Source organism: Mytilus edulis, chromosome 12 (assembly GCF_963676685.1).
Source record: "Mytilus edulis chromosome 12, xbMytEdul2.2, whole genome shotgun sequence".
In the NCBI taxonomy this organism is placed as follows: Eukaryota; Metazoa; Mollusca; class Bivalvia; order Mytilida; family Mytilidae; genus Mytilus; species Mytilus edulis.
This window is the reverse complement of record NC_092355.1, coordinates 72,891,245-72,916,481: the sequence shown is the minus strand read 5'-3', so window position 1 is coordinate 72,916,481 and position 25,237 is coordinate 72,891,245. Positions and strand designations below refer to the sequence as shown.

The following is a 25,237-nucleotide window of genomic DNA, read 5'->3' as shown; positions in this document are numbered from 1 at the left end:
GGAGTATGTTCTGATAAAAATAGATATTTGGTTGATTGTTAATGGGACAAATATCCACCAGATATCAAGTGACAAATATGTAAGCAATAAGCATAAAAGATAAGGCCTTCAAGAATGAGAAAACCGCATAAAGTAAGTTGAACAATAAAAGGCCCTATTGGTCCGAGACCACAATTATTTCGTAGTGCATTTCTTTTAGAAAATAAATGAAAATTAAAATAATCTCACCTGCGCTTTCTGAATGAAACTTTTACAGTGTGCTGTACTACTTTTGGGACAAATTACATCAAAATTATAGTAAACTACATCGGCTCCAACTCAAAATATCAACAATTTTATGTTTATGGCGTCTTGAAATCTTTTGACAGCTTCCGAAGTGCTAATTTTTAACCTTTTTCACCTGGACCAAATCACTACTTTCCTTTAAAATTCTGAACCCAAAAAATTTGAGGCATTACACATGGAGAAATAAATTTGGAAGGGGTATACAAATTAATGGCAAGTAACCCACTGTCAACACTATGGACTATATTTGTCGACAACGAAAATCAAGGGACAACAATTGTGGTATCGGACCTATTGTGCTAAACAAGGCACAAATGGTAATGCATATATACTATGTGCATGGTATTTCTCTCTTAAAATTCGATCTAAAACTGATCACATTAATTGACATGTATGGAGTTTTTACATCTATTGCCACATTAAATATTAATGTTAACACAAAAAATGACAGAAAGTTTACTGGATAGTGTCAGTTAACCTGTACAAAGAAGTTCTATAAAGTCCTGAGTAGCAGCTGCAAGCTCTTGAATATCAAATGGTTAAGAGATTCAGGCTTATTGGAGCCTCTACCTTCAAAAATCTTTTAATGACTCATACTGAACACTAAAGATCAGTGGAGAAACTTAGAATATAAAGAGAATGAGCATCAAAGCAAACAAAAATAGGTCTTTTTATTAGATAAAAATGATTTTCAAATCCTCAAATAGATAATGGAGTTTCTGGATCTTGTCTTCATTCAAATAATATAAATAGCACCAAAATTTAGAGCACCTCCACACAACATTGTTGCATATTGTGATTTTACCCTCCATGAATTCCAGTTTAACTAGGATATCATTGTTATGGTCACTTAACATTTGAAAAAATTGATACCATTGTTATAAGCCTTATATATCCTATTGCTTGTATGTTAGTCTTTGTTCATTCTTCGAGCACATTCCTATAATATTAAAATACATGTAGATTCAAAGATTCTCTGAATGATTTGATCTATTACCTATCAATATACTTGGCAATGATCAAGGTCAACTGTTCACATTTTTGATACAGATACTAGTAGTTATTTGCTGGAAATGTGCATTTCAAGTAAATCCTCTGCTCTTAAAAAAATGTAATGACTGTGCAGACGTATTGACTCTCAAACGGTTGATTACCCATGTAGAATCTGATTGGTTGGTTTTGAACATCCAATCGTCATATTCCAAGTCCATCTTTGAGCTGAGGCGTTGAGTATTGATCAGGATTGACAGTTCAACGTATGTAGATCTCATTTGAATAATCACATGGGTAACAATGAGACCAAAAAATTCTATTGATATATTCACATATAAACACAATTATATCAATAATTTTGCAATAACTACAAAGCAAGATGTAAAAATCCCACCCTTGCAATATCTTGCATGGCTAGCACGCATGATAGATGAGAAATACCCTACCAGAATAGATATTCCAATGTCACAGTGGCAAGAGGCTGATCACGGATGCTCCATCTTAGATTCTCAACAAAAAACAATTTTCAGACAGTATGTTGACAACAGTATTAAACGAATGTAAATTATCAAAATAGTTAAATAAAAATGTATGTTCAGACATGAATATGAGTATATTGCTATTTATAATATCAACGTTCAGCATAATTCTGTGTTGGTGTTACTCTTTAAAGTTGTAAGAATTCTCCACTTTTGTACACATCATCAGGAAAGATAAGATCATCATAACTAACTGTAAAAAAATAATTTTGATGAAATTATAATGGCATTCCGAGAGATAAAAACATGCTTATTTACATATTTTGTTATAAATCATTATTTGTTTAGTGTATGTTCACTAATGTTAATATGTCTTTCGATTGGGTTTTTATCGTCTGTCTTTGTATGTTGTGATGTTATACTATTGTTTCAGATAAGGGTGAAGGTTGGTACCTACTGTAAATTTAGAAATTATTGCGTGCATTTATTATTGCGATTTTCAGAAAAAACCTGTTTAATTCATATAAAATAATTTCAAATGCAAGTTTGAATTATTGCGTTTGCAACTCTGTCGCATTTTTCGCAATAATAAAAACGTTGCAATAATTTCTGAATTTACAGTATTAAAACATTCAAACCTACTGCATGTGTTTGCACCTGTCCTAAGTCAGGTCTCTGGTATTTAACAGTTGTCGTTCATAAGTGTTTCTAAATTCTCGTTTTTTAAATAGATTAGCCCATTGGTTTTCAAGTTTGAAGGTTTTTACACTGTCTAGTCTTTTTGTGACCCTTAATAGCTTGCTGTTTGGTGGGAGCCATTGCTCTGTGTTAAATACCATACTTTGATACGGTGTATTTCCTGGAATGGAGAAGTTCATTGGTTTTTCCGTTTGAAATGTTTTACACTAGTAATTTTAAGGGCCTTTTGTGGCTTGCTGTTTGGTGTGTTCCAAGGCTCCATGTTGAGGATTGACCGTGTTTGACCTATAGAGGTTTACTTTTACAAATTGTACATGAATGGAGAGTTGTCTCATTGGTACTCATACCACATCTTCTTATTTCTAAGTACATATTTATTTTAGTAGTTCATCAGTAGTTCATTAGTAGCTCATTAGTAGTTCATAAGTAGTTCATTTGAAGTTCCTTAGTATTTTCTTATTAGTTTCTTAGTAGTTCATTGGTAGTTCATTAGTAATTCATTAGTAGTTTCTTAAGAGTTCATTAGTAGTTTCTTAAGAGTTCATTAGTAGTTCATTAGTAGTTTGTTATTAGTTTCTTAGTAGTTCATTAGTAGTTTCTTATTAGTTTCTTAGTAGTTCATTGGTAGTTCATTAGTAATTCATTACCTGACAGAAAACAAGTGTAGCAGCCACTCCAATGATTACAGAGAAATATCTTTCAAATAAATCTGCTAACGCCTCTTTACATCCCTGTAAAAAATACAAATATCAATGTTAACTTTACTCATATATTCTAAACAAGAAATTGACTTTTAAAATCATATGCTTTAATCCACCTTGTTTGTATATTAAACAATGACATGCCAATGTCTAGCTGTAGACGTTCTACACTTCTCCAAAACACAAAAGCAAGCTATCGTGGTTCATTACGTCTGCTGCTTCAGAAGTTCAGTTTCCATTTTGCGTATTACTTGCGTATTACTTGTTGGCAGTGTTTTCTTTGCAATTGACTTCTTGGCAGAGTTTACTTTACGATTTATTTTCTGGAAGTGTTTACTTTGCGTTTTACTTGCTTTCTCCAGAGACATTTAGTATATTCTCGATTGAATTGTTTCATATTTAAAATACAGGGGCCTTTAATTGATTGCCAATGATTGTTTATATCCATTTCATTTAAACTTAAAGTGGACTGTTGTCTCAATGGCAATCATATCACATCTCCGTTCTCAATGGCAATCATATCACATCTCCATATTTTTATATTGTTCAGGACAAAAACATTTTTATGGGAAAATGAATATGACATGCGTTGTACTAGACAAACACAATGAACCTAAACTCGTATAGGATAATTAACATCTAGCATAACGAAAAATCAAAGTACCACCAAGATTTTTTTATTTAAAATAAAATTGAGAATGGAAATGGGGAATGTGCCAAAGAGACAACAACCCGACCATAGAAAAAAACAACAGCAGAAGGTCACCAACAGGTCTTTAATGTAGCGAGAAATTCCCGCACCCGGAGGTGTCCTTCAACTGGCCCCTAAACAAATATATACACGAATGATGTCCTTATACCGATGATAAAATATTATTCATAAACTGACCCCTTTTCAGAGCACTTGATATCATATATTACAAAATAATGTTTAAACACCAGTATTAATAATGATATTTTACTTGTCTTCGATATTATCAGTAGGCTACCCCTTTCTTGGAGAAAATCATCATAAATATTACTCCGAGAAAAAAGAGTTCAAATAAATAAGGAGAAACTATATCTCTGAATCATCTAAATAAACTCAACAAAATTAATAGCCTTAATAGGTTTTTTTTTTTTTTTGTATAATCCTTTCAACATTTAACTAGTAATACATTCAGTAGCCTTTTACCCTTTTACAAAAATATCTCTTGTGCTATGAGTCATTAAAAATCGATTTGATGAAATAAGCACCTTTATATATATATTAATTGCAAGCTGTATCGTGTGTTATAATTTAAGAGGGTCTGATTGAGGGATCCTTCATTTTTATTTTATAACATGGACGATTCGGGGGAAAAGGGAGGGGCCCCTTTTTGTGGGGAAAATGTTGTTGATTATATAGGGAATCAATGTAGCGGGTCCTCCTAAGTCAGTCAGCGGGCCTTCCTTACAAAAGGTTCTGGATCTGCCGTGCATAACCCCATTATTCTACATTCTCTATCTTTTTGACCTTTTAAAATCTATTCCTGACTTTTTTACTCTTTATTCTGCGTGCCTATTAATATTCTCTGTTCTGTAGACCCCACCCAGATCCTCTTATAATAATGTTGTGATTATGCACAGGTGTGTGATACACACATAGAACAAAGGGAAATTGATCAATACTTCTTTTAATGATAAATGTACTTTTTCCTTCTGCATGTTCTATGTCAATAACAATGAAAGTTAGATTATAAGTCAACTTTTAAAGCATGCACTGTCTTGAGAAACGTTTATAGTCCGTCGGATCGTCCTGAACATACATGAAATAGTTGCCACTGGACGTCAAGCAACCAACAATTAATCGATAGTCGATCATGGAAGGGCGATAAACGGATGACCCGTGTTAAGAGAGAGAGCAAAATCTCCTGCACGAAAAAGACACTGTTGTAGATTTCGAAAAAGAGCTGGCTAATGCCGCTACAAGGCAGCGCTCGCATCAACAAAGTGAAAAGGGATTTATATAAGTTGCAATAACTTGTTTCCCAATCCACTATACAAAAATAGGTTTAAACTATACGTCAACTAGATAACTTCCAAACAACAACAACATAAATAGATCAAAGACAAAAGTGAATGAAGACTATAGGTCACAATTCAGCCTTAACAATGAGCAAAATCATACCGCATAGCAAATTTAAAAAACGTCCCGAAATGACTAAGTTTACATTAATATTTCAAGTATTATTTAAACCTGTAAATTTCTAAAAACATTCATTAAAATAGAATTATACATGAGATGTCTATCGAAGATTTAAACAATTATAGAGCACTGAATGTTTTGCAAAAAAAACCATATTGTAGAGTCAGTTAGAGCAGTCCCGAAATTACTAAAGTTTACATTGCTCGATTATACTTCACATATCATTTAAACTTGAACATGTCGTACATATTCATTAAAATAGAATTACAATGTATAGATATGAGACGTCGAATGAATGCCAATGAGACAACTAACTATCTATCAGGAATGTAAATAACTATAGAACACTGTACGACAAAAACCACATATTGTAGAGTCGGAAAGGTATGAGAAAATCAACGGCCTAAAACAATAAATGAAGAAGAAATATGACAGACAGCAACCAACTTTTTTTCTATTCAAGCGTCATTAATACATTTGTCTGTCTTTCAAGCATATATATAAAATATAAAGCTTGCGGTAATTTTGTTGGAGGCAGACCAGAAAACATAATGCCCATAAATTTGGCATAAAAATTCTTATTGAAATTATATTTACCATTGTATACGAGTTGACGGGTGTTGGATTTGCCACACATTGATCTGATAACGTCATGTTTTTACAGCATGCCGGAGGGATCTGTTGAATGACGTTGTCTACAGTTGTATTCCATTTAGTAGCCTTAGAGAAATCGGCCGAATTATTAAAACCACAGCACTCCAACTGAAATATTTATCAAGCAAAAACTATGCAATAGAACACTTTTCCGTGAAAATCTGATTCTGATTATTGTTTATTATTCGTTTCGCCCCCGCCTAAATATTGAAGGAGCTTCATATCTTCTACATCGGAACATTTTGATTTAATATTGAAGCCATATTCAAATTGAAAGGGTTTGACCTGGTCCATGGGAGATAACTCTTCACATCATTATCACGTTTTTAATCTGCAGTTTTATTCTTTCATATGAAACATAATTTAAATTCTCTATAACGGAAAAACTTCCAATACATTTATGAACATGGTTGAAGTTTCAGGTTTTCTGTAACCTAGTATATAACTAACTTTGTGTTGTACTGCGTTACAGCCGATTGCATTGAGTGTGTAGGTAAAGGTTATATATTTGGTAAGCCTGATTGCTAGCTGGACCGTGAAAACATCATTAGGTTATGTGAACTATCCTCCTATAAGAATAGACTACACAGGCAAATTTCACTTACATGAATTTCATGTGAATTTAAAGTAATGTGAATCTCATGTGAAATTCACATGAATTTCACCTCAAACGAGCTTATACTCACGTGAAATCAGTTTTTGTGAGTTTCATGTGAATTTCACATGAAAATCACGTATTTTTTATTCATGTGAAAAATCATATGAATTTTTAAAATAGAGTATTTCAAATAATATCTTAATTTTCAAATTTAATTAAAATCATGAAAAATATCATTTTTTTGTGTAAATTTCACCTGAAATTCATGTGAGAAATTTCACATCAGATTCATGTGAATCTCAATTCACGTGAAATTCACATGAAAATTTTCACGTGAGTTTTATGTATAAGCTCGATTGCGGTGAATCTCACGTGAAATTTTTCATGTGAATTTCATGTGAGATTCATGTGAAATTCATGTGAGCAAATTTTGCCTGTGTAGTCCGACAGATAACTGATCTTTTTGTGTGTGGAGGACTAGGCTACTTCGAAAAGAGGGTAGTATACCTTACCTATTAATGACTTCACGGTTCAGCTAGCAAGCAAGCTGACCAAAGATATTACCATTGCCTACACACTCAATGCAATCGGCTGTAAATGTTTTTACCCAATTGTCTTATATCACTGACGTTTTGCTGTACTGCATTAAATGTATTTTTCCCATTTGTCTTATATTACTAACGTTTTACTGTATTGCATTAAAATGTATGGTAAATGTATTTTCACATTTGTCTTATATTACTAACTTTTTGCTGTACTTCATTAAATTGTATGGTAAATGTATTTTCACGTTTGTCTTATATATTACTCACTTTTTGTTGTACTGCATTAAAATGTATGGTAAATGCATTATCGCTATCTGCTACTCCTTCAAATTCTTCTTTTATACTTCTTCCTATTGCCTTCTCCATAGTATTTTCCACCTAAAACATCACGTTATTCAGATCAATTTTTCACGAACAAAAAGAAATTGGAATTGTATTTAAAGAAGACAACAACCCAACAATATAATCATACACAAACGGGATATGGTATTAAAGGGGCAATATAAATTCATAACCTAAATAAACATTTGTTTAGGGGCTAGCTGAAGGACGCTTCCGGGTGCGGGAATTTCTCGCTGCATTGAAGACTCATTGGATGGCCTTCTGCTGTTGTCTGTTCTATGGTTGTGTTGTTGTCTCTTTGACACATTCCCCATTTCCATTCTCAATTTTATGAAATTCATGTTAACATTTTTACGATGTAGGAAATTAAAAAATCACTACAAACAAAGTCTACACCGGATATCTTTATCTCATGTGGAGCAGGTTCGCTTACCCTTCCCGGAGCACCTGAGATCACCCCTAGTTTTTGGTGTGGTTGGTTTGCTTAGTCTTTAGTTTTCTATGTTGTGTCTGCTGTACTATAATTTGTCTGTTTGTCTTTTTATTTTTAGCCATGGCGTTGTCAGTTTATTTTTTAATCAATGAGTTTGACTATCCCTCTGGTATGATGGATTATAGTGAGAAAGATAACAGAACAAGTTAAAAAAAACAATCATTTAAAATAAATGAATTGTATGGTGCATTCAAATTATCTGTTTGTGATGGAATTATAAAATCGAAATGATTTATAGAAAAAGGCGATTACTGCATAACAAATTTAGTATAATAATATTACCGTATGTTTGAAAACCACTCCCAATACTGTTGCCGCTACTTCGACAGCCATTGCTAACGCAATTAACATTGTATACTGAAACAAAAAGTGAAACACCATTTTGATATTACAAACTATCCCAAAATGTAAGACTATTTTAACAAATGGTTTAATAAGGAAGCTTGTTTTATGGAAAATAGGTTTCGAAATAATCGACAAGTAAACCAAACAAAACTTGAAAAATAAAGCTTCCTCTACTATCAGGCGACTTTGGTTACGAAATAAGATCATCTGGATTTGTAGAGTAGACATTCAAATTTCTCTAGATTTCCTTATTAATTATATAGGGATATTAAGGACGACAAAAGTTCAATGTAGGATAACAAACTTAATTCATATAGTTTTTTCACTGACCCCCAAACTATTTGAATTAAGATTTTGTTTTTATCCTTCATTAATTTTTTGATGTCGTCCCTTACACTAGTAAACATTTCGCCAATTTATTCAAGCAATACGTACTGCAGCTAATAGTATCATACTTTCTGTTGCTGCAGCTACGATGCCCAGTATACCGAACAGTGCTACACCAAAACCGCCGGCCACAATGATATAGGAGCCAGTCTTTACATAGGAAGTATCGAACAGTTCTATTTCATCCAGATGTGTAAAATGCATAAAACTAGGGTCATCCATAGCTATCCATATCCCAAGCCCTGCTGCAACAAGGCCAAACAGCTGAAAACGAAAAAAAAAACTGTATTATAAATGTGACATTTGAAATCTGATGGAGAGTTTTCTCATTGTATAACACATCTGCTTATTTTTATATTATTTCATGTTTTCACTAACACCAACATCTCAATTCATAATATCATTTTGCAATAAAAATATGGCTGCAATTTTCTCAACTTTTATGTAGCTTAGCGGTCATTCAATATAATATATGGTTGCTATTTACAACAAAGGGCTGGAACACAGTTTATCTAGGGTTTTGTTGATAGTCTTCGAAAGATAAAAAAAAGATCATAATAAAATATATAAGATACATGTATGTGAAAAATAACCAAAGGCTTTGAGCTACATGTACTTTAGAAAGTCATTCATTTTTCAAGGACAAGAAACTAGGATCTTATAACTAACACATTAAGACAGTCTAGATTACAAATGAATCTCCATTCCTTTACCAGGTAAAGGGAATATTCGTGCAAGGTTATAACTAATTACAAAATTAAATAAATAACGATCTTGGTTTTGATGAGTTTTAAAAGTAGTAACACACATATCTTATCCATCTTTCTTTTCCCTAGTAAAACATTTCTGGTCTCTGGACACAAAAAGAAGGTCGCCTTAAAAAAAATTAACCAGAATATAATATCCATATTAAAACATTACTTTTGTCATTTGATTAGGGACTTTCCGTTTTGAATTTTCCTCGGAATCTAGTATTTTTGTAATTTTACTTTTTATCCAATATGGATGTCGTGCATTTAAGATTTTGATTTATAACATGTAATCTGCAGTTACAAATTACTCTGACAACTGCATCGGTTTGGCTGACGTCCATAACAAAGATGACAGAAAGACAAATTAATAGACATATTTAATCCAAGGTTATGTTTTCTTTCATTGTACATACAAAATACAATATGTTGAACATGGTGAAGGAAATATTCTCTTGTAATAAAAAATATATTGAAAAAGAATGTTTTGGTGATAGACAAATAATATATGAAAAGAAATCAGATTAGGAAAAATTGGAGGACTCCACTCTCGCCTAACTAAATTCTTTCATAAAAAATTATGATCAGCAAAAATTGGATAATATAAGTTATATGGTTTGCTACTGACCCCTTAGGGATCCATAGAGGGTTGGTAAAATCCATAAGGGTGGGGGTCGCAAATAGCATTTCAAACACTATAGTTTAAATAGATATGCGGTATAGTAATATGCCTCTTCAAAGCCAGGATCCTCGACAGTCAAAGATTGTCATATGATTGGAACACGTCAATGATTCAACAAAATACACAAATATTGACCAGTGCGATATGATAATTATTCACTTACCGCTACTTATATGTTGACCCTTATGATTTGATAGTTGATTATTGCTACTGGTATGTTAACCGGGATTGTATTATAATAGCTATAGTTCACTCAACCCAACTGGTAATGTTGACCAGGGTGATATATGATAATCATTCACTTACCGCTACTGGTATGTAGAACGGGATGATATAACAATTGTTCACACACCACTACTGGTATGTTGACCGGGATGATATTATAATTGTTCACTTAACATAATGGTACGTTGACCGGGATGATATGATAATAACAATTACCGTTACTGGTACGTTGACCGGGATGATATGAAAACTATTCATTTATTACTACTGATATATTGACCTGCATGCTATGATAAATGTTTACTTAACATACTGGTATGTTGACCAGGATGATATGATAATTATTCACTCACCGCTACTGGTATGTTGACCAATATAATTGTAACTTTGATGCATGTTCTCCGACCACCTTCTTCTAACGTCATTATGGAATAACTAGACTAGCACACAGAATTTAAATCTACAAAATAAATCGGAATTGCCATAAAAAGACGAGTTGAAATAAGCTTCTTGCAATTAGCCGTTTCAGAATCTAAAGAATCATGGGTAATTTCATTGTTCGCACCCCAAAATGAAAATAACGCCACGTCATTGGTTGAATTTCCATTGTTTATGGCATTGTTAACCAATCAAGACGTTGTGGTGTACACTTTTGAAAATATTACCCAGGATGCAATAGATTCTGAAACGGCGAATTCAGAGTTTAAACTAGATTATAAAGAGGGATAAGACAAGAAGTATACCTTTCTCATTTCTTTCTCTTCTTTTCTATCTTACCCTTTATGAGTCCGACTAACTTGCCAGCTACCTTCATAATAAATGTGTGTAGACCCATTGGTTGCCTTCGGCTGTTGTTTGCTCTATGGTCGGGTGGTTGTCGCTTTGACATATTCACCATTTCCTTTCTCAATTTTATGTTAATGAGTTTTATTGAATTCAAGTTATGTAATAAAACAATACCTTACAACAATAGTTTGATATTAAAGCAACACACAATGTCATATAATTATATACGAAATTTTACGATACATTCTGAGCATCGATAATAAGCACTGTTTAAGAAGGGACTTGTGTCGAAATGTCGTTTTTAGAAATCATATGATTTTGGCGATGCTCTCCATATTTAAATTGAATTAATTAAGTTTATAAAAAGATCTATTTGTATGATTTTAAGGCACGAACGTCAAGTTTCATGAAATTTATTTTTTCCTTTTGTGACTGTCTCAAGTAATGACATTTTGGGATTTAAAGACTAACTTTGTTTCGATTGGTTGATCGAAGACAAGTTTCAAATATGTGTTCATTAATGTGGTAATCACTCCTTTAACTAACGTATTAAATAATTAATTTATCTACTTTGTTTTATATCTAGTGGCAAATAGTTCATTCATATTCAGGACGAGCTTTAATTATAAAAATTAAGAATGAAAATGGGAAATATGTCAAATAGACAATAACCCGACCAAAGACCAGACAACAGCCGAATGCCACCAATGGGCTTCAACACAGAGAGAAAATCCCGCACCCGAAGGTAGGCCTCACCTGGCCCTTTCATAAACATGTGTACTAGTTCAATGAAAATGAACTTCATACTAAACTCCAAAATGAATAAATGAACTAAAATATAAAGCATACAGGACTATCAAAGGTTAGAGACTCCTGACATTGGACAGGCGCAAAAATGAACTGGACTAAACATCTTTTGTAAGATCTCAACCCGACTCCTATATCTCTAGCCAATGTTGAAAAAAGAAACACACAGAAATACGCATAGTGAAACTCAGTTTAAAAGAAGTCGTCCGAGTCCAGGGTTGATCGAAGCGAAGACAAATTTCAGATATATAGATTTTAGCATTCGGTGCTTGATTTATCTAGTTTGCTTTAAGTCCAGTGGCAAATAGTTCATTCATATTCAGAATGAGCTTTATTTTGTTAATAAAGTCTGACATTTATAGACAACAAATAAACCAATAATTTTTTAATACTTCTAAAACAACTGTATTATTAGAATTATGGTTCAATATGTCAAACTTGAACAATTAACAACTTGGTAATATTGTATTATCCAAAGGAATAGTAATAATTTTACTTATTTGCATTTTTTCTCAGGGGGGGGGGGGGGGACTAGGATGATATTCATCATTAAGTTTTTGTAATTCTTGTCATCGTCGAATCGATTCTAGACTAAAACATATATACATTTTACACATATCAATATGCCATCCGATGCATAAGATGATAAGAGAGACGCCATCTTTGTGATTAGTCGATGTTTATATGTCTCCGAAGAATTTCGACTTTTATCTGCGATTTATAAAGTGTTCATATATCTTGGACTAGCAGGATTACTTTTGGAGTATTCTTTGCAGTGAGTGTAACTTTTATATGTCTTAAGCTCTGTTTTAAAAAGTGTTTTCATAGCTTTTATTGAACAAAACTAAAAATAGAACTTTCATTGACACAACAGAAAACTACTCATCACAATACCGTGTTTAATAGCCAGAGACATACCGCTCTAGGGCTTGAGGTCACTGATTTGGACTTTGGACCATAGATTTAATTATGGGGAAGAAAAATAACGGTAACGGTCGGAGTAATAAAACAACTCAGGAAAAACAACAAACGAAAGAGTTAGAAACAAATAAAAGTAACAGTACACAACAACCTAATGATACATGTATTAGTGTTAGTGATGTTATATCCGAAGCTCATAATATTATATACCAAACAGATGACTCTTTATTTGGGAACCTATTTTCCAATAGTAGTTCACAACAGAATAACTTAAAAAGAAAGCTTAATACGGAAGATAGTGACAGCGAGACGATTTGTACAAAAAACACCGAAAATAAACAAAAACGTCCAAAACATGTACCGAAAAGTCCCAATAGTGGAATGCAAACTATCGAAACTAATACTGAACAAATCTTAAATAAAACGACAGAAGCTGAGATCCACGTGGATTCAACCGTATCTCCAGAGATGCTTATGGTCACCAAAATGATCAGTAATTTGTCAGTTGATATGCGGAGTATGTTTGGTGAGATGAATAATCGTATAAACGATCTTGAGGCTAACCTTGAACGTAAAATTACACAAAAAATTAACCAAATTATTGATAAACGAATTTCAACGGAAGTATCCAAAGTGAAAAAAGATGTAAATTTGGCTGTCGATACTTTGCGTCAGGATTTTGACCAAGACTTGAAAAGTGTAGAGGACAAATTGAATGAGATATCTAAATCTGTAAAGCACACAGGAGAAAGAGACATATCCTATAATTTAGTTATCAGAAATTTACCCGAAAGTGCGAATGAAAATCTGAATTCAAAAATTTCAGCTTTGATGAGGGAAGGTCTAAAAATACAAACAATTTCGTTTTCCAATGTCGAGCGTAAACGTAGCCGAAATGAACACAAAAGTGGAGTAGTGATTATTACATGTAAGTCAAAAGATGATCTCAACCAAATCATGTCTTCAAAATGTAATTTAAAGTTCAGTCGACAATATAGCGATGTTTACATCCACAAAGATCAAAGCGTTCAACAGCGTATTGAGCGAAAAAACTTTCAAACGATTGTTGACGTTTTAAAATCATTTGATTCCGAAATTGACATGAGAGGAGCTGAAATTATAGCGAAGCGTTATGTTAACCACCAACAGTCAAGACGAGAAGGTCATTTTAATAGAGACATGCAAAGTTCACGTAATGAACAAAGTAACAGCCGCCATCATCGCGCTGGAAATAGGAGTCAGCGTGACATGCACAATAACACTCATACTGGAAGACGTAACGACTACAACAGCGACTCCAGACGAGAACAAAGAGACAGAAATGGTGAACAACAAAGGCACACGACACAGGGTAGATGGTAGATTGCAGCCGGGTTTTGGAATGTGAATAATTGGAATAAAAACACTTTTTCTGAAAATAATAAACTTAGAACTGATTGTATAAACATGTTGAATTTAGATATTGTAGGTGTATGTGAAACACATTTAAAGTATGATGACGTTTTACATGTAAATAGTTATAACTGGATTGGTCAAAATAGAAAACATCTACATAAAAAAGCCAAGACTGGTTCTGGTGGGGTAGGACTGTTTATTAAAAAATCTTATTACGAAATGTTTGATATTGGAGTGTTAGACACATCATTTGAGGGTATTTTGTGGGTCTCTTTCAAACATAAAAATTCAGACTTTAGATTTAATATATGTGTAGCATATTTGCCCCCGGAAAACTCAACCAGGCAGGTTGATAAAGATGTATTTTTTGACACACTAATTACACAGGTGTATGAGCATCAAAATTCTGGTCCATTTTTGATTTGTGGAGATTTTAATAGTAGATGTGGAGATGAAAACGATTATATTGTTGGTGTCGATGATCTATGTCCAAGAGATGTAGTTGATTTTAAATGTAATTCTTATAGTAACACATTTATTGATTTTTTAATTAGCGTGAACTGTTGTATACTTAACGGTAGAAACTTTGTTAACAATGATTATACATGTGTATCAACAAAAGGCTGTTCAGTGGTAGACTATTGTATTGTACCATATGATTATTTACATTTATTTAGCAATTTTGCAGTGATAAGAGCCAATGACCTGGTGACCTTGGCGGGCTATGATTTATCAGGGGTGGATTTAAAGTTGATTTCTGATCATTCATTGATTAAATGGAATTTTGATCTGAGCTCATTTATTTCAGTAGAATTGCTAAAAAAAGAAGAATTAGAACTGTCTAGTTTTAATAAATATGATTGTAAGAACATACCAACAGATTTTATGAATACTGATTATATATATTTAGAAATTAATTCTTTTATAGAAAAGTTTGATATGATTAAACAAGAACAAAGTTGTGTAAATGATATATTTTCATCGTTTTGTAAAACTGTAGAAGGTGAAATGAATGACAAACTAACATGTAAAACTGTATGTATAGGTGGTAGTAGTCTTACAAACAAGAAACATAGAATCAAGAAACCTTGGTGGAATGATGATTTAAACAAGTTATGGGTTGATATGTGCAAGGCCGAAAAAACGTGGAATAAATTTAATAATAGTTCACGTGCTTCTGAATTGAAGTCGGTTTATGTACAGAAGAGAAAATATTTTGACAGGGAGGTTCAAAAATGTAAGCGAAAGTATTGGTTTAGTATGCAGCAGGACTTGTTGTTGGAATCAAAAAGAAACCAACAGCAGTTCTGGAAAAAAATTGGTAAAATTGGGGTAGCGGAAACCCGGAAGTCAGTAATTCCCATGGAGGTCATAGATCAAGATGGGAATGTTAATTCAAATCTGACAGCTGTTTTAGATAAATGGAAGTCGGAATATAGTAATTTGTTGAATCAAAAGATTTCAACCAAGGTTTCTGAAACGCAAAATCATGCATATACGAAAAATACTTTTAATGACTTTTTATTGACGGAACCCATTTCGTTTGCTGAAACAGCTAGTGTCATTGACAAAGCAAAGAAAGGCAAATCTGCTGGTTTTGATAATTTACCAGTTGAAGTTTTGCAAAATAATTGCTCAACTTTGTTTTTGTACCATTTATTTGATTTTTGCTTTAGGTTCCAAAAAACGCCAGAATTATGGAACAAAATTATTATCAATCCTATACCTAAAGCAAACATGACAGATCCGCGCGACCCTTTGTCTTACAGAGGAATTGCATTAGCTTGTGTTTCCTATAAGCTTTATTGTAATATTTTAAACGAAAGGCTTGTGCAATGGATAGATGACAATAACATATTAGTCGACGAACAAAATGGTTTCCGTCAAAATCGAAGCACTATAGACCAATTGTCTTCTCTTACAAACATAATTGAAGTCAGAAAGAAGCTTCGTAAATCTACTTTTTGTGCGTTTATTGATTTTAAAAAGGCATATGATACCATCAATAGAAATATACTATGGTCCAAGTTAAATGTATTGGGGGTGGCTGAAAATTTTTGTGCTGCTATACAGTCTATTTATTCAAATATATTATGTTCAGTACGATTAAACGGCCATTTATCAGAATGGTTTAATGTTAACAGTGGTCTTAAACAAGGGTGCCCATTATCTCCCTTGTTATTTAATTTATATATTAATGACCTAGTTTCATTCTTGAAATCATATGAGTGTGGTATTGATATTGATGATGAAAAAGTTTGTATTTTGCTTTATGCTGATGATGTGGTTTTACTTGCAAACGATGAAAAAGAATTACAAATTCTGTTAAATGCATTAGATATATGGTGTGGAGATAATTGTATGACCATTAATTCCAAAAAGTGTAATATTGTGCATTTTAGAACACCTTCTGTTGATAAGTCACATGTTGAATTTAAATGTGGGAATGATATCATTGAATATTCTACTACTTATACATATTTAGGTTTAGTTTTAAGTGAATTTTTAGATTATAATGTAACTGCTAAAGCTGTTGCAGCTTCTGCAAATAGAGCACTTGGCCTTGTTATAGCCAAGTGCAAAATCTTAGGTGGTGTTACTCATAATGTCTTTTCAAAATTATATGAGAGTTTGGTGCTTCCAATTGTTGAATATGGTGCTGGTATTTGGGGTTGCAAAAATTTTTCTTTTATAAATGCCATCCATAATAGAGCTTGCAGATTTTTTCTTGGAGTGGGTAAATATACTCCAAATGCTGCAGTTGCAGGGGATATGGGGTGGATACCTATCTTTCAAAAACAATGGCAATGCTTAATTCGACTATGGTGCCGTTTGAACAATATGAGTTCTGATCGTTTAAACAGAAAAATTTTCATATGGGCAGACATTATGAGTAAAAAACATAAGTGTATAAAAAATTGGAATTTTTATGTAAGGAAAACGTTTTCTGAGTATAATGCAGAACATTTGTGTATCATTACAGATTATGTTGATAGTACCTCAGTTGTCAATACTGTTATGTCTAAAATGTTTAGTAAATATGTCGAACAGTGGCAAGGCAATTTACAATCAGAGAAAGCTTTATCTGGTAAAGGTGGTAACAAACTTCGTACATATAATTTATTTAAGAACAGTTTTGAAACGGAAACTTATTGTAAAATTCCAATGCCATTTTCGCAAAGGAGTTCTTTTGCCAAATTTCGATGTGGTGTAGCACCACTAAGAATAGAAACGGGGAGATTTGAAAAATTAATTTTAAAAGATCGAGTCTGTGATAATTGTATGAATATTTTAGAAGATGAAGCCCATGTTATTTTATCGTGTCCTTTGTATGATGATTTTAGAAAAAAATTATTTGATGAAGCAACACATTTTAATAGTGATTTTATGTCTTATGATGATAAACAGAAATTAGTGTTTTTATTTACAGATAATAATATGATTCGTAGCTGTGCCAAAGCCTGTAATCTTATTTTAAATAGACGTAGAAATGTTTTATACTGTAAATAATGTTAATGTCAATATGTTTTATAATAGATGCATTCTTTATATAATTTTTAATGTTACAGTCTCTTGTAATTCTGTACAGAATGGCTCTCCTTTTATATTTATATATTTTTTACATTTAATGTAATGTTATATTATATATTATTGAGAGATGAGACTTAAATAAAATATTGAATTGAATTGAATTGCATGTAATTAACATTTAGCCACAAGCTGATACATACATGTAACACACAAACTCATTACAAGTCACAGTCGGATGAGGTGTTACAACATTGAAATTCTTACATTGTAATCCAACAACGTTTATAATAGATCTTTTATTTCTCATTGATTTCAAAGGGGCGTATGAATAATTGCGTGGTTACTTTGAACAATAATGAGGGGCATAAAGGGGTATCTGCACGGAAGAATGCGAAATAAAATTGCAATTTCACTACGAACGAACAATTAAAAATTTCGTGCGTAATAATCTTTAAATTTTACCGATTTCACGAAACACTGTGAATAACGAACCTATTTCACGGCTGCATGTTAAATAAAAATGGCAAAACACTTTGCACGAAAATAACCCTTTACCACCCTCAATAATGTTTATATTGATTCCTAACAAGCGAATTACAGCCATCTGTCTCAAATTTATTATAAAAATATTTTGAATGAATGACATGTTTTGAAAATCTTTATTTTGTTATTAAAGTTTGGTTGTTATGACATTTATAGACAACAAAACATGCACGTAAACAAAGTAAACGAATACTCTGTTGCTAAAGGAATCTATTGTTATCTTCTTATCAATTCAATTTAAATTCAAGTTATTATAGATAACTTTCATACTATCTTTTTGGTGAAAAGATTAATGTTAGTCTGTATGGGGTTTATAGAATAAATACTACAAAGAGGCAAACATGAACATGATGAAAGAAAAGAGAAAAATGAGGTGCTAAAAAATAAAGAAAAGAGAATCATATATCAATCAAACGAAACGAATGATCACGAATGAATGCATCTTCTCAAAAATAATTTACTGTCTTTGTTAAATTAATTTACTGTCTTTGTTAAATTAATTTTATTTCGTAATGAATTTACTATATATATGCGGAACATCTTCTGTCAACATTAATTTAAAATGAAAGAGTGCGTTAACTTGTGTGATTATAACATTCGTATGAGTCTGTTTACTACAAGTTAATACACATGCACAAACAATCCGACCTGTAACCAGGGTTTGTACCGGAAGAATTTAAATGAAACTATTCGAGGCATTTTCGTTAAGTAAACATGCGGTCAACAAGCTGATGTGCTTTATCCTTTTTTGTTTTTAAGCTCTTATCATCCAGTTTTAAGCATTCAAAACTATTGGTCTCAAATGAATGTGGCTCCACTTTTGATGATTCCATGTGGAAAGATTGATTGGTTTATTGCTGTTTTATAACTTTCAGTTGCAAAAAGTTCATGCATGTTCAGGACGAAAACCTTTATTTATATTTGAGTATTCGTAATGAATATGATTATCAAAATAGAATTAAATATATTTCCCCCATTTTTTCCAATGGTGAATTTAATATTCTTCAGGGCGTGGTTACGTATTTTTACATCCCGAACAGGCAAACAGTTTCCCTACATGGGCAATGATTTTAATGCCGGTCGTAAGAAGGACAAAGCAATCATATGTCTCTTTCCCTTTCATTTTTGCAGCTCCAAGTGGAGAAATGGCATACTTTGTACATAAAGATTACATATAAAAAAAATCTCTCTGACTTGAGACAGTCATTTTAAATAATTCATAGATAGTACTATTAGACCGTTAATTTGTGTTTTTTTTTTTTGGTTATATTGTGGAGTTTTTTTTAGGAGTGGGTATTAAACAAAAATATTCGACCCCGCCGCCACATTCTCTATGTGCCTGTCCTAAGTAAGGGTTTTGCTAATTGATGAAGGTCGTACTGTGACAACATTGCTAACATCTACGTCCTTTTGTCTCCTGGTGTTACTTTTCTAATTGGCAACCATACCACATATTATTATTTTAATTTTTAAATACTACCACATTAATGATCATATTAATGGTCGAATTCCTGATCACTTTTAATCCAACTTAATGTCAATGAACTCCCTATGATGCTTAGTAATTACTATTAACCTCCATGAAGTCACGATTTATTGATAAAATCTTATTTTATTTCACTATTAAGGTGTGATCGTGAAATAGCAATGAACAATTTATTTCTAATCAATAATAATAGACTTTTGTATTCACATGTATTCTGTAGTAATTTTGACCTCAGTCATTTGAACACCCCTTGTACCCTGTTTTATCTATCTGACTTTTGACATAGTTATGTGTATGATACCTCTTAAATCCTTTGATGCATACTCTTCAACCATACCAACCATATATAAATGCATTTGTGACCACATCTTGGTTTAATATTCTCTTGTTTTTGTGGCCTTGTTGGATGGGGTGTAGGAGCTAGTGTTCCTTGAGTAAAAACATCCTTTTCTTCGATTTGTTCTTAACCTTTTTATGTTTATTTCTTTTAAATTACACGAATGTTTCATGGCGTACTAAGGGTTTGAACACCATACCCTGTTTTGATTTATTTTTGACTTTTTTTTATGTTGATTTTTTTTTAATTACACGAAAGTTTTATGGTGTTTCAGGGGATGGAAACCCGACCATGATATTCAAAATGGCTGGATCCGTGCCTGGTTGTGCTCCCAATAGTCCTCGTTTGTAACAGCGTGGATTTAAAAATGTGTTGCATATACTAGGAATTATACATTTGCTGTACATACATTTATCTTTTATCCGAGTAGTTAATTTCATATTTCTCTTTTCTCATCCTGGGGGTCCTTTGTAATTGCAGTTGTTACATGATCTTAACCTTAAACTTTCATGATGTGTTAGCATGCTTTTACACACTATACCCGCCACATTATTTATGTATGTGCCTGTCCCAAGTCAGGAGCCTGTAATTCAGTGGTTGTCGTTTGTTTATATGTTACATATTTGTTTTTCTTTCATTATTTTATATAAATAAGGCCGTTAGTTTTCTCGTTTGAATTGTTTTACATTGTCTTATCGGGGCCTATTATAGCTGACTATGCGGTATGGGCTTTGCTCATTGTTGAAGGCCGTACGGTGACCTATAGTTGTTAATGTCTGTATCATTTTGGTCTTTTGTTGATAGTTTTCTCATTGGCAATCATACCACATCTTCTTTTTTATATTTTAGACTTTGTCAAATATCTTCTTTTACTTATTACGATTTAGATTTTAGCTCACCTGGCCTAATAGGCTAAGTGAGCTTTTCTCATCTCTTGACGTTCGGTGTTCGTCGTTGTCGTCGTACGTTAACGTTTACAACAATCTACTCCGTTGAAACTACTAATTCAAAATAAACCAAACTTCAACATTTGGGTATCTACTTAACAAAATTTGTCTGGTGATTACGCCTCTCAACCAAGATGGCTTACATGGCTAAAGTTTTACAAAGGGTGTAAATTGTGGTTTTGTCTTTTTCTTTCAAATCAAAATATCACACCGGGCAGAAATGCTCAGAATATTAAATGGTCTACATTCTGTTCATCTTTGTTTTAAAACTCAGAAGACTTGTTATAGAAGTTATTGCCCTTTGTATGACAATTTCACAATTGTTTTTACAATGTTTGCCTTTTAACGTGATATCTATATAAAAAAAAACCCGGAAAGAAACTTCAAAAGCAAGAATGATCAGCAAGACAATATATATACAAATATGTCACCGTTGTCGAAATTGTCGGATACACCTTATTAAGGGTATAGCACTTAAAAGGTTAGTTTTAACTTTTTTGTTTTTGTTTTTGCATATTTCAAAAGTCTTCTCCTCTAAAGCTACTGGGCCAAATTTAATTTAACTAGGACACAATCATAATATCAAGTTTACTGTGACAAATGTGTCGTCCGATGACCCGCCGTGAAAACCAACATGGCCGACATGGCTAAAATTTTAACGTATGGGTAAAACACAAGTTTTGTCTATTATCTTGAAACCCGCTATCAATCGAGAAACTCTGATGCGGAAAATGTTCAGAATGTTCAAGGTCTTCCTACTGTCCATTTACGTCAGTACTGTCATACGTTTTCATAAGAGTTATTGCCCTTAAATGTTAAAAAGATGTCTTTAATTTAGCTTTGTTTAATTTGACTATACTACCCAACCCCTCCCTTGGAAGCACATGCAATACAACTCCTGGTTTGTGCTTACATGAACAGCACGATGGGTGCCACATGTGGAACATGGTCTGCTTACCCTTTCGGAACACATGACATCACCCCCAGATTTTGGTGGGGTTTGTGTTGCTTAGTCTTTAGTTTTCGATGTTGTGTTTTGTGTACTATTGTTTGTCTGTTTGTCGTTTTTTCTCAATAAAATAATACGCGTTTTAGAATAGTTTAATATACCTATCTGCCTCTTATAGAATCATTCTATAAAAAAAAGTATTAATTTATAACTTATTATTAAAATGCATGAAATAATTGTTTTTCTTCCAAAAAAATAAAGAAAAAGGATACCGTAGGTTATGTATCAAATTCTGTATTTTATTTTACACCACGCCCTAAATGATATTAATTACACCATGCGAAGAAGCCCTTGGTAGTATATATATAAATTCGGTGAAAATATAGAATTTCTAATTTATCAATTATGTTTAAAAAAAACTACTATACCATTAGAAAACCTCAATTAATTTAAACACTTACCTAAATTAAATGAAATGTTAAATTATCCTTTATTTACAAGAATACGAAGAAAATTATTAAGCCAGTAAAAGAGATGACTAAAAATCAATGCCTCGCAGATGTTACCTGAATATTAATCCTTTACAAGTGTAAAAAACCTATTTCATCATTATATTACTTGTCTAAATCAACATGTAAACATACATACAATATATTGTGTTGCTATTCAACTTCACTTTTTGATATGTACATGCTTTTATTAAAGGCTTGTTTATTGTCTGTTGTTTTCTATGATTTATATGGATGGTATATAGATCTCAGTGATATAGATATCATACGTCATTTTGTTGAGGGGGAGTGTGGAACATTATTGTCATTATACAATTTAATTACGTTAGAGGTGTCACATGTGTGTACTCTTGATATAATGGAAAAGATGACACATTGTGTATAAACCTGTGACTAAAGTGTGTATTCAAATTACTTAATTATATTGTATTCCGGGTATGCGGTCCGATTTATAATATTGATACAATTTAAGTACAATTACTGTCTTTTGATGAGGTAAAAAATAAAATCACAAAAATACTGAACTCGGAGAAAATTAAAAATGGAAAGTCCCTCATCAAATGACAAAATCAAATGATACAACACAGCAAACGAATGGACAATAAATGTCCGACTCGTATTTTTGACTTGGTACAGGCATTTTCTAATGTAGAAAATGGTGGATTGAACCTTGCGTCACTGATGAGTCTTATGTAGACGAAACGCGCGTCTGGCGTATTGAATTATAATCCTGGCACCTTTGATAACTTTTAATAGAGCCAAACCTCTCACTAATGTATGACAGTCGCATCAAATTCCATTATATGCACAACGTTGCGCCAACAAAACAGACATAATAGGTAAAATATATCAAATTTAAAAACCACATGCATTGCTTCGCGTGTTTGACCTCATACAATGTAAACGTTACATATGAAGAAATATAAAATAATTTAGCCGTTCAATGGTTTTTAATTTTTTTTTTAATTATTTCACATAGGGAATTGTGTGGTTTTCTTGACTGTTGAAAAGCTGCAGTGATATCAATTTTCAAAATTGAATTAAACCACATATTGAGACATAATATACTTATATTATTATATTTGAAACTTAATCTTTAAATCGTACGTCCTGTACATAATTTATACTTAAAACGAAATACATTGTGATAATGATTTTTGGTAGAGGCGGATTTAGGGTGGGGACAGGGGTCCTGGTCCCCTGCTTATGGAAAACATTTGGTTGATTATATAGGGAATCATTGAATCATGACTGGAGTGGCCGCCTCTTAGCAATCAGTGGGTCCACTTATAAAACTTCGAGATATCGAAAACCCCGGTGTAATAATTTGTCAGTTATAGCTAACTGCTGTATCACTAGCCTTTAAACACAGACGCTGTGAATTTGAATCCCTCACGTGACAGGAAATATATTTTTTATTATGCTTGAAGATATGGATTTGATACCAAGTTACAGATAAAAAATGATTTTGTTTTCCGTTCTAATAATTATTTTAGCAAATAAAGGTAACAGTAGTATACCGCTGTTTAAAAGACATTAAATGATCGAGAGACAACAAATCAGGGTTACAAACTTTACCGAGGGGAATACACCAGCTATAAGAGGAAAACAACGAAACGAACGACAATACAACATACACCAAAACGAACTATTAGATAGCAACTGCCATATTCCTGACTTGGTACAGGACATTTAAAACAAATAATGATTTGAACCTGGTTTTTGGCTAGAAAAACCTCGCGCTTTATGGCAATGGTAAATCTTCCGCTAAACTGACAACATTACATGACAGGAATACAGTATAATTAAATGCAGGAACACCCATGATAGAGAAATACAAAGATAAATAATATATAGTACATTTCGACATGTTAACCTCAGAATTACAACGAATACTTAGTAACTAAAATCAATCTTGCACCGTACACATAAACAGCTTAATTTACGAACGTATATCATACTTTTCTTTTCAAATTCTCCGTTGATAGATTAAACAAGTGATTGAAAAAGTAAAGATTGAACTCCCTAGGATGTGTTTGGTTATTATTTATCTGTTTAATTAGGGATCACTATTTAACTTCAAAGAGGGGAGGGGGTTAAGTTTTTTGTCTGAATATTTTTTTCGCGCAAAGTTTGTTAGTTTGTCAACTCTATCAATCAAATTTTATTTTCTCTTCAAAATTTAAATTTTTAAAGTATGGGTATCTGGATTCAGAACATTTTTTTTTGTTATCTGCTGGACCATACTATTTTTTCTTCATTACATTAGGGCTTAGAATATTTTTTGGAAAAACCATAACTCTCCATTGAAGTTAGATGGTCGTTCCCTTATATACATGTAGCTTTTACGAGTTAAGACACTTGTATATAAGTTGCTTTCAAAGATTTCGGTTCAAGAAATCCTGTTAAAAATAAATTTATAAAACGCTTCAGACACATAAAATCTATAAAAGATCATTTTCACTTTGTAACACAGATACTAAATTGGTAGGTATTGTAACATGTATTGCACCAAGTCATCAACAGGCCACCCTAAGAATCGTCGAGAAGATCGTTAACGGCAGAAACAGACCTTTAAGCTAGTAACTGAGTCCAAAAGTCCAAAGTATTATCAAAAACATCAAATATTTATGAAACCAAAAAATATTACTTTTCAATAAATAAGTAAAAGTTAATTATTTA

General features: G+C 32.4%; 2 protein-coding genes across 4 annotated transcripts; one reads left to right on the top strand and one right to left on the bottom strand.

Moving 5' to 3' along the window:
* Nucleotides 1–936: 936 nt before the first annotated feature.
* Nucleotides 937–22,833, bottom strand: LOC139499145 (tetraspanin-1-like). Of its 3 annotated transcripts, none has more exons than XM_071287825.1 (8): nucleotides 22,695–22,833; nucleotides 10,698–10,804; nucleotides 8,737–8,952; nucleotides 8,239–8,313; nucleotides 7,389–7,499; nucleotides 5,922–6,086; nucleotides 3,104–3,187; nucleotides 937–2,010 (listed from the first exon to the last, which is right to left on the bottom strand). In XM_071287825.1, exons 2-8 carry the CDS (start codon nucleotides 10,767–10,769, stop codon nucleotides 1,939–1,941), a joined length of 795 nt encoding a protein of 264 aa, XP_071143926.1. In that variant the 5' UTR covers nucleotides 10,770–10,804; nucleotides 22,695–22,833; the 3' UTR covers nucleotides 937–1,938. The 3 variants fall into 3 exon arrangements, with proteins under 3 accessions (XP_071143926.1, XP_071143927.1, XP_071143925.1); XM_071287826.1 differs by having other exon boundaries at nucleotides 22,691–22,771; XM_071287824.1 differs by having other exon boundaries at nucleotides 22,508–22,764.
* Nucleotides 12,907–14,220, top strand: LOC139497828 (putative leucine-rich repeat-containing protein DDB_G0290503). Its single transcript, XM_071286065.1, has one exon. It carries the CDS (start codon nucleotides 12,907–12,909, stop codon nucleotides 14,218–14,220), a length of 1,314 nt encoding a protein of 437 aa, XP_071142166.1.
* Nucleotides 22,834–25,237: the final 2,404 nt, after the last annotated feature.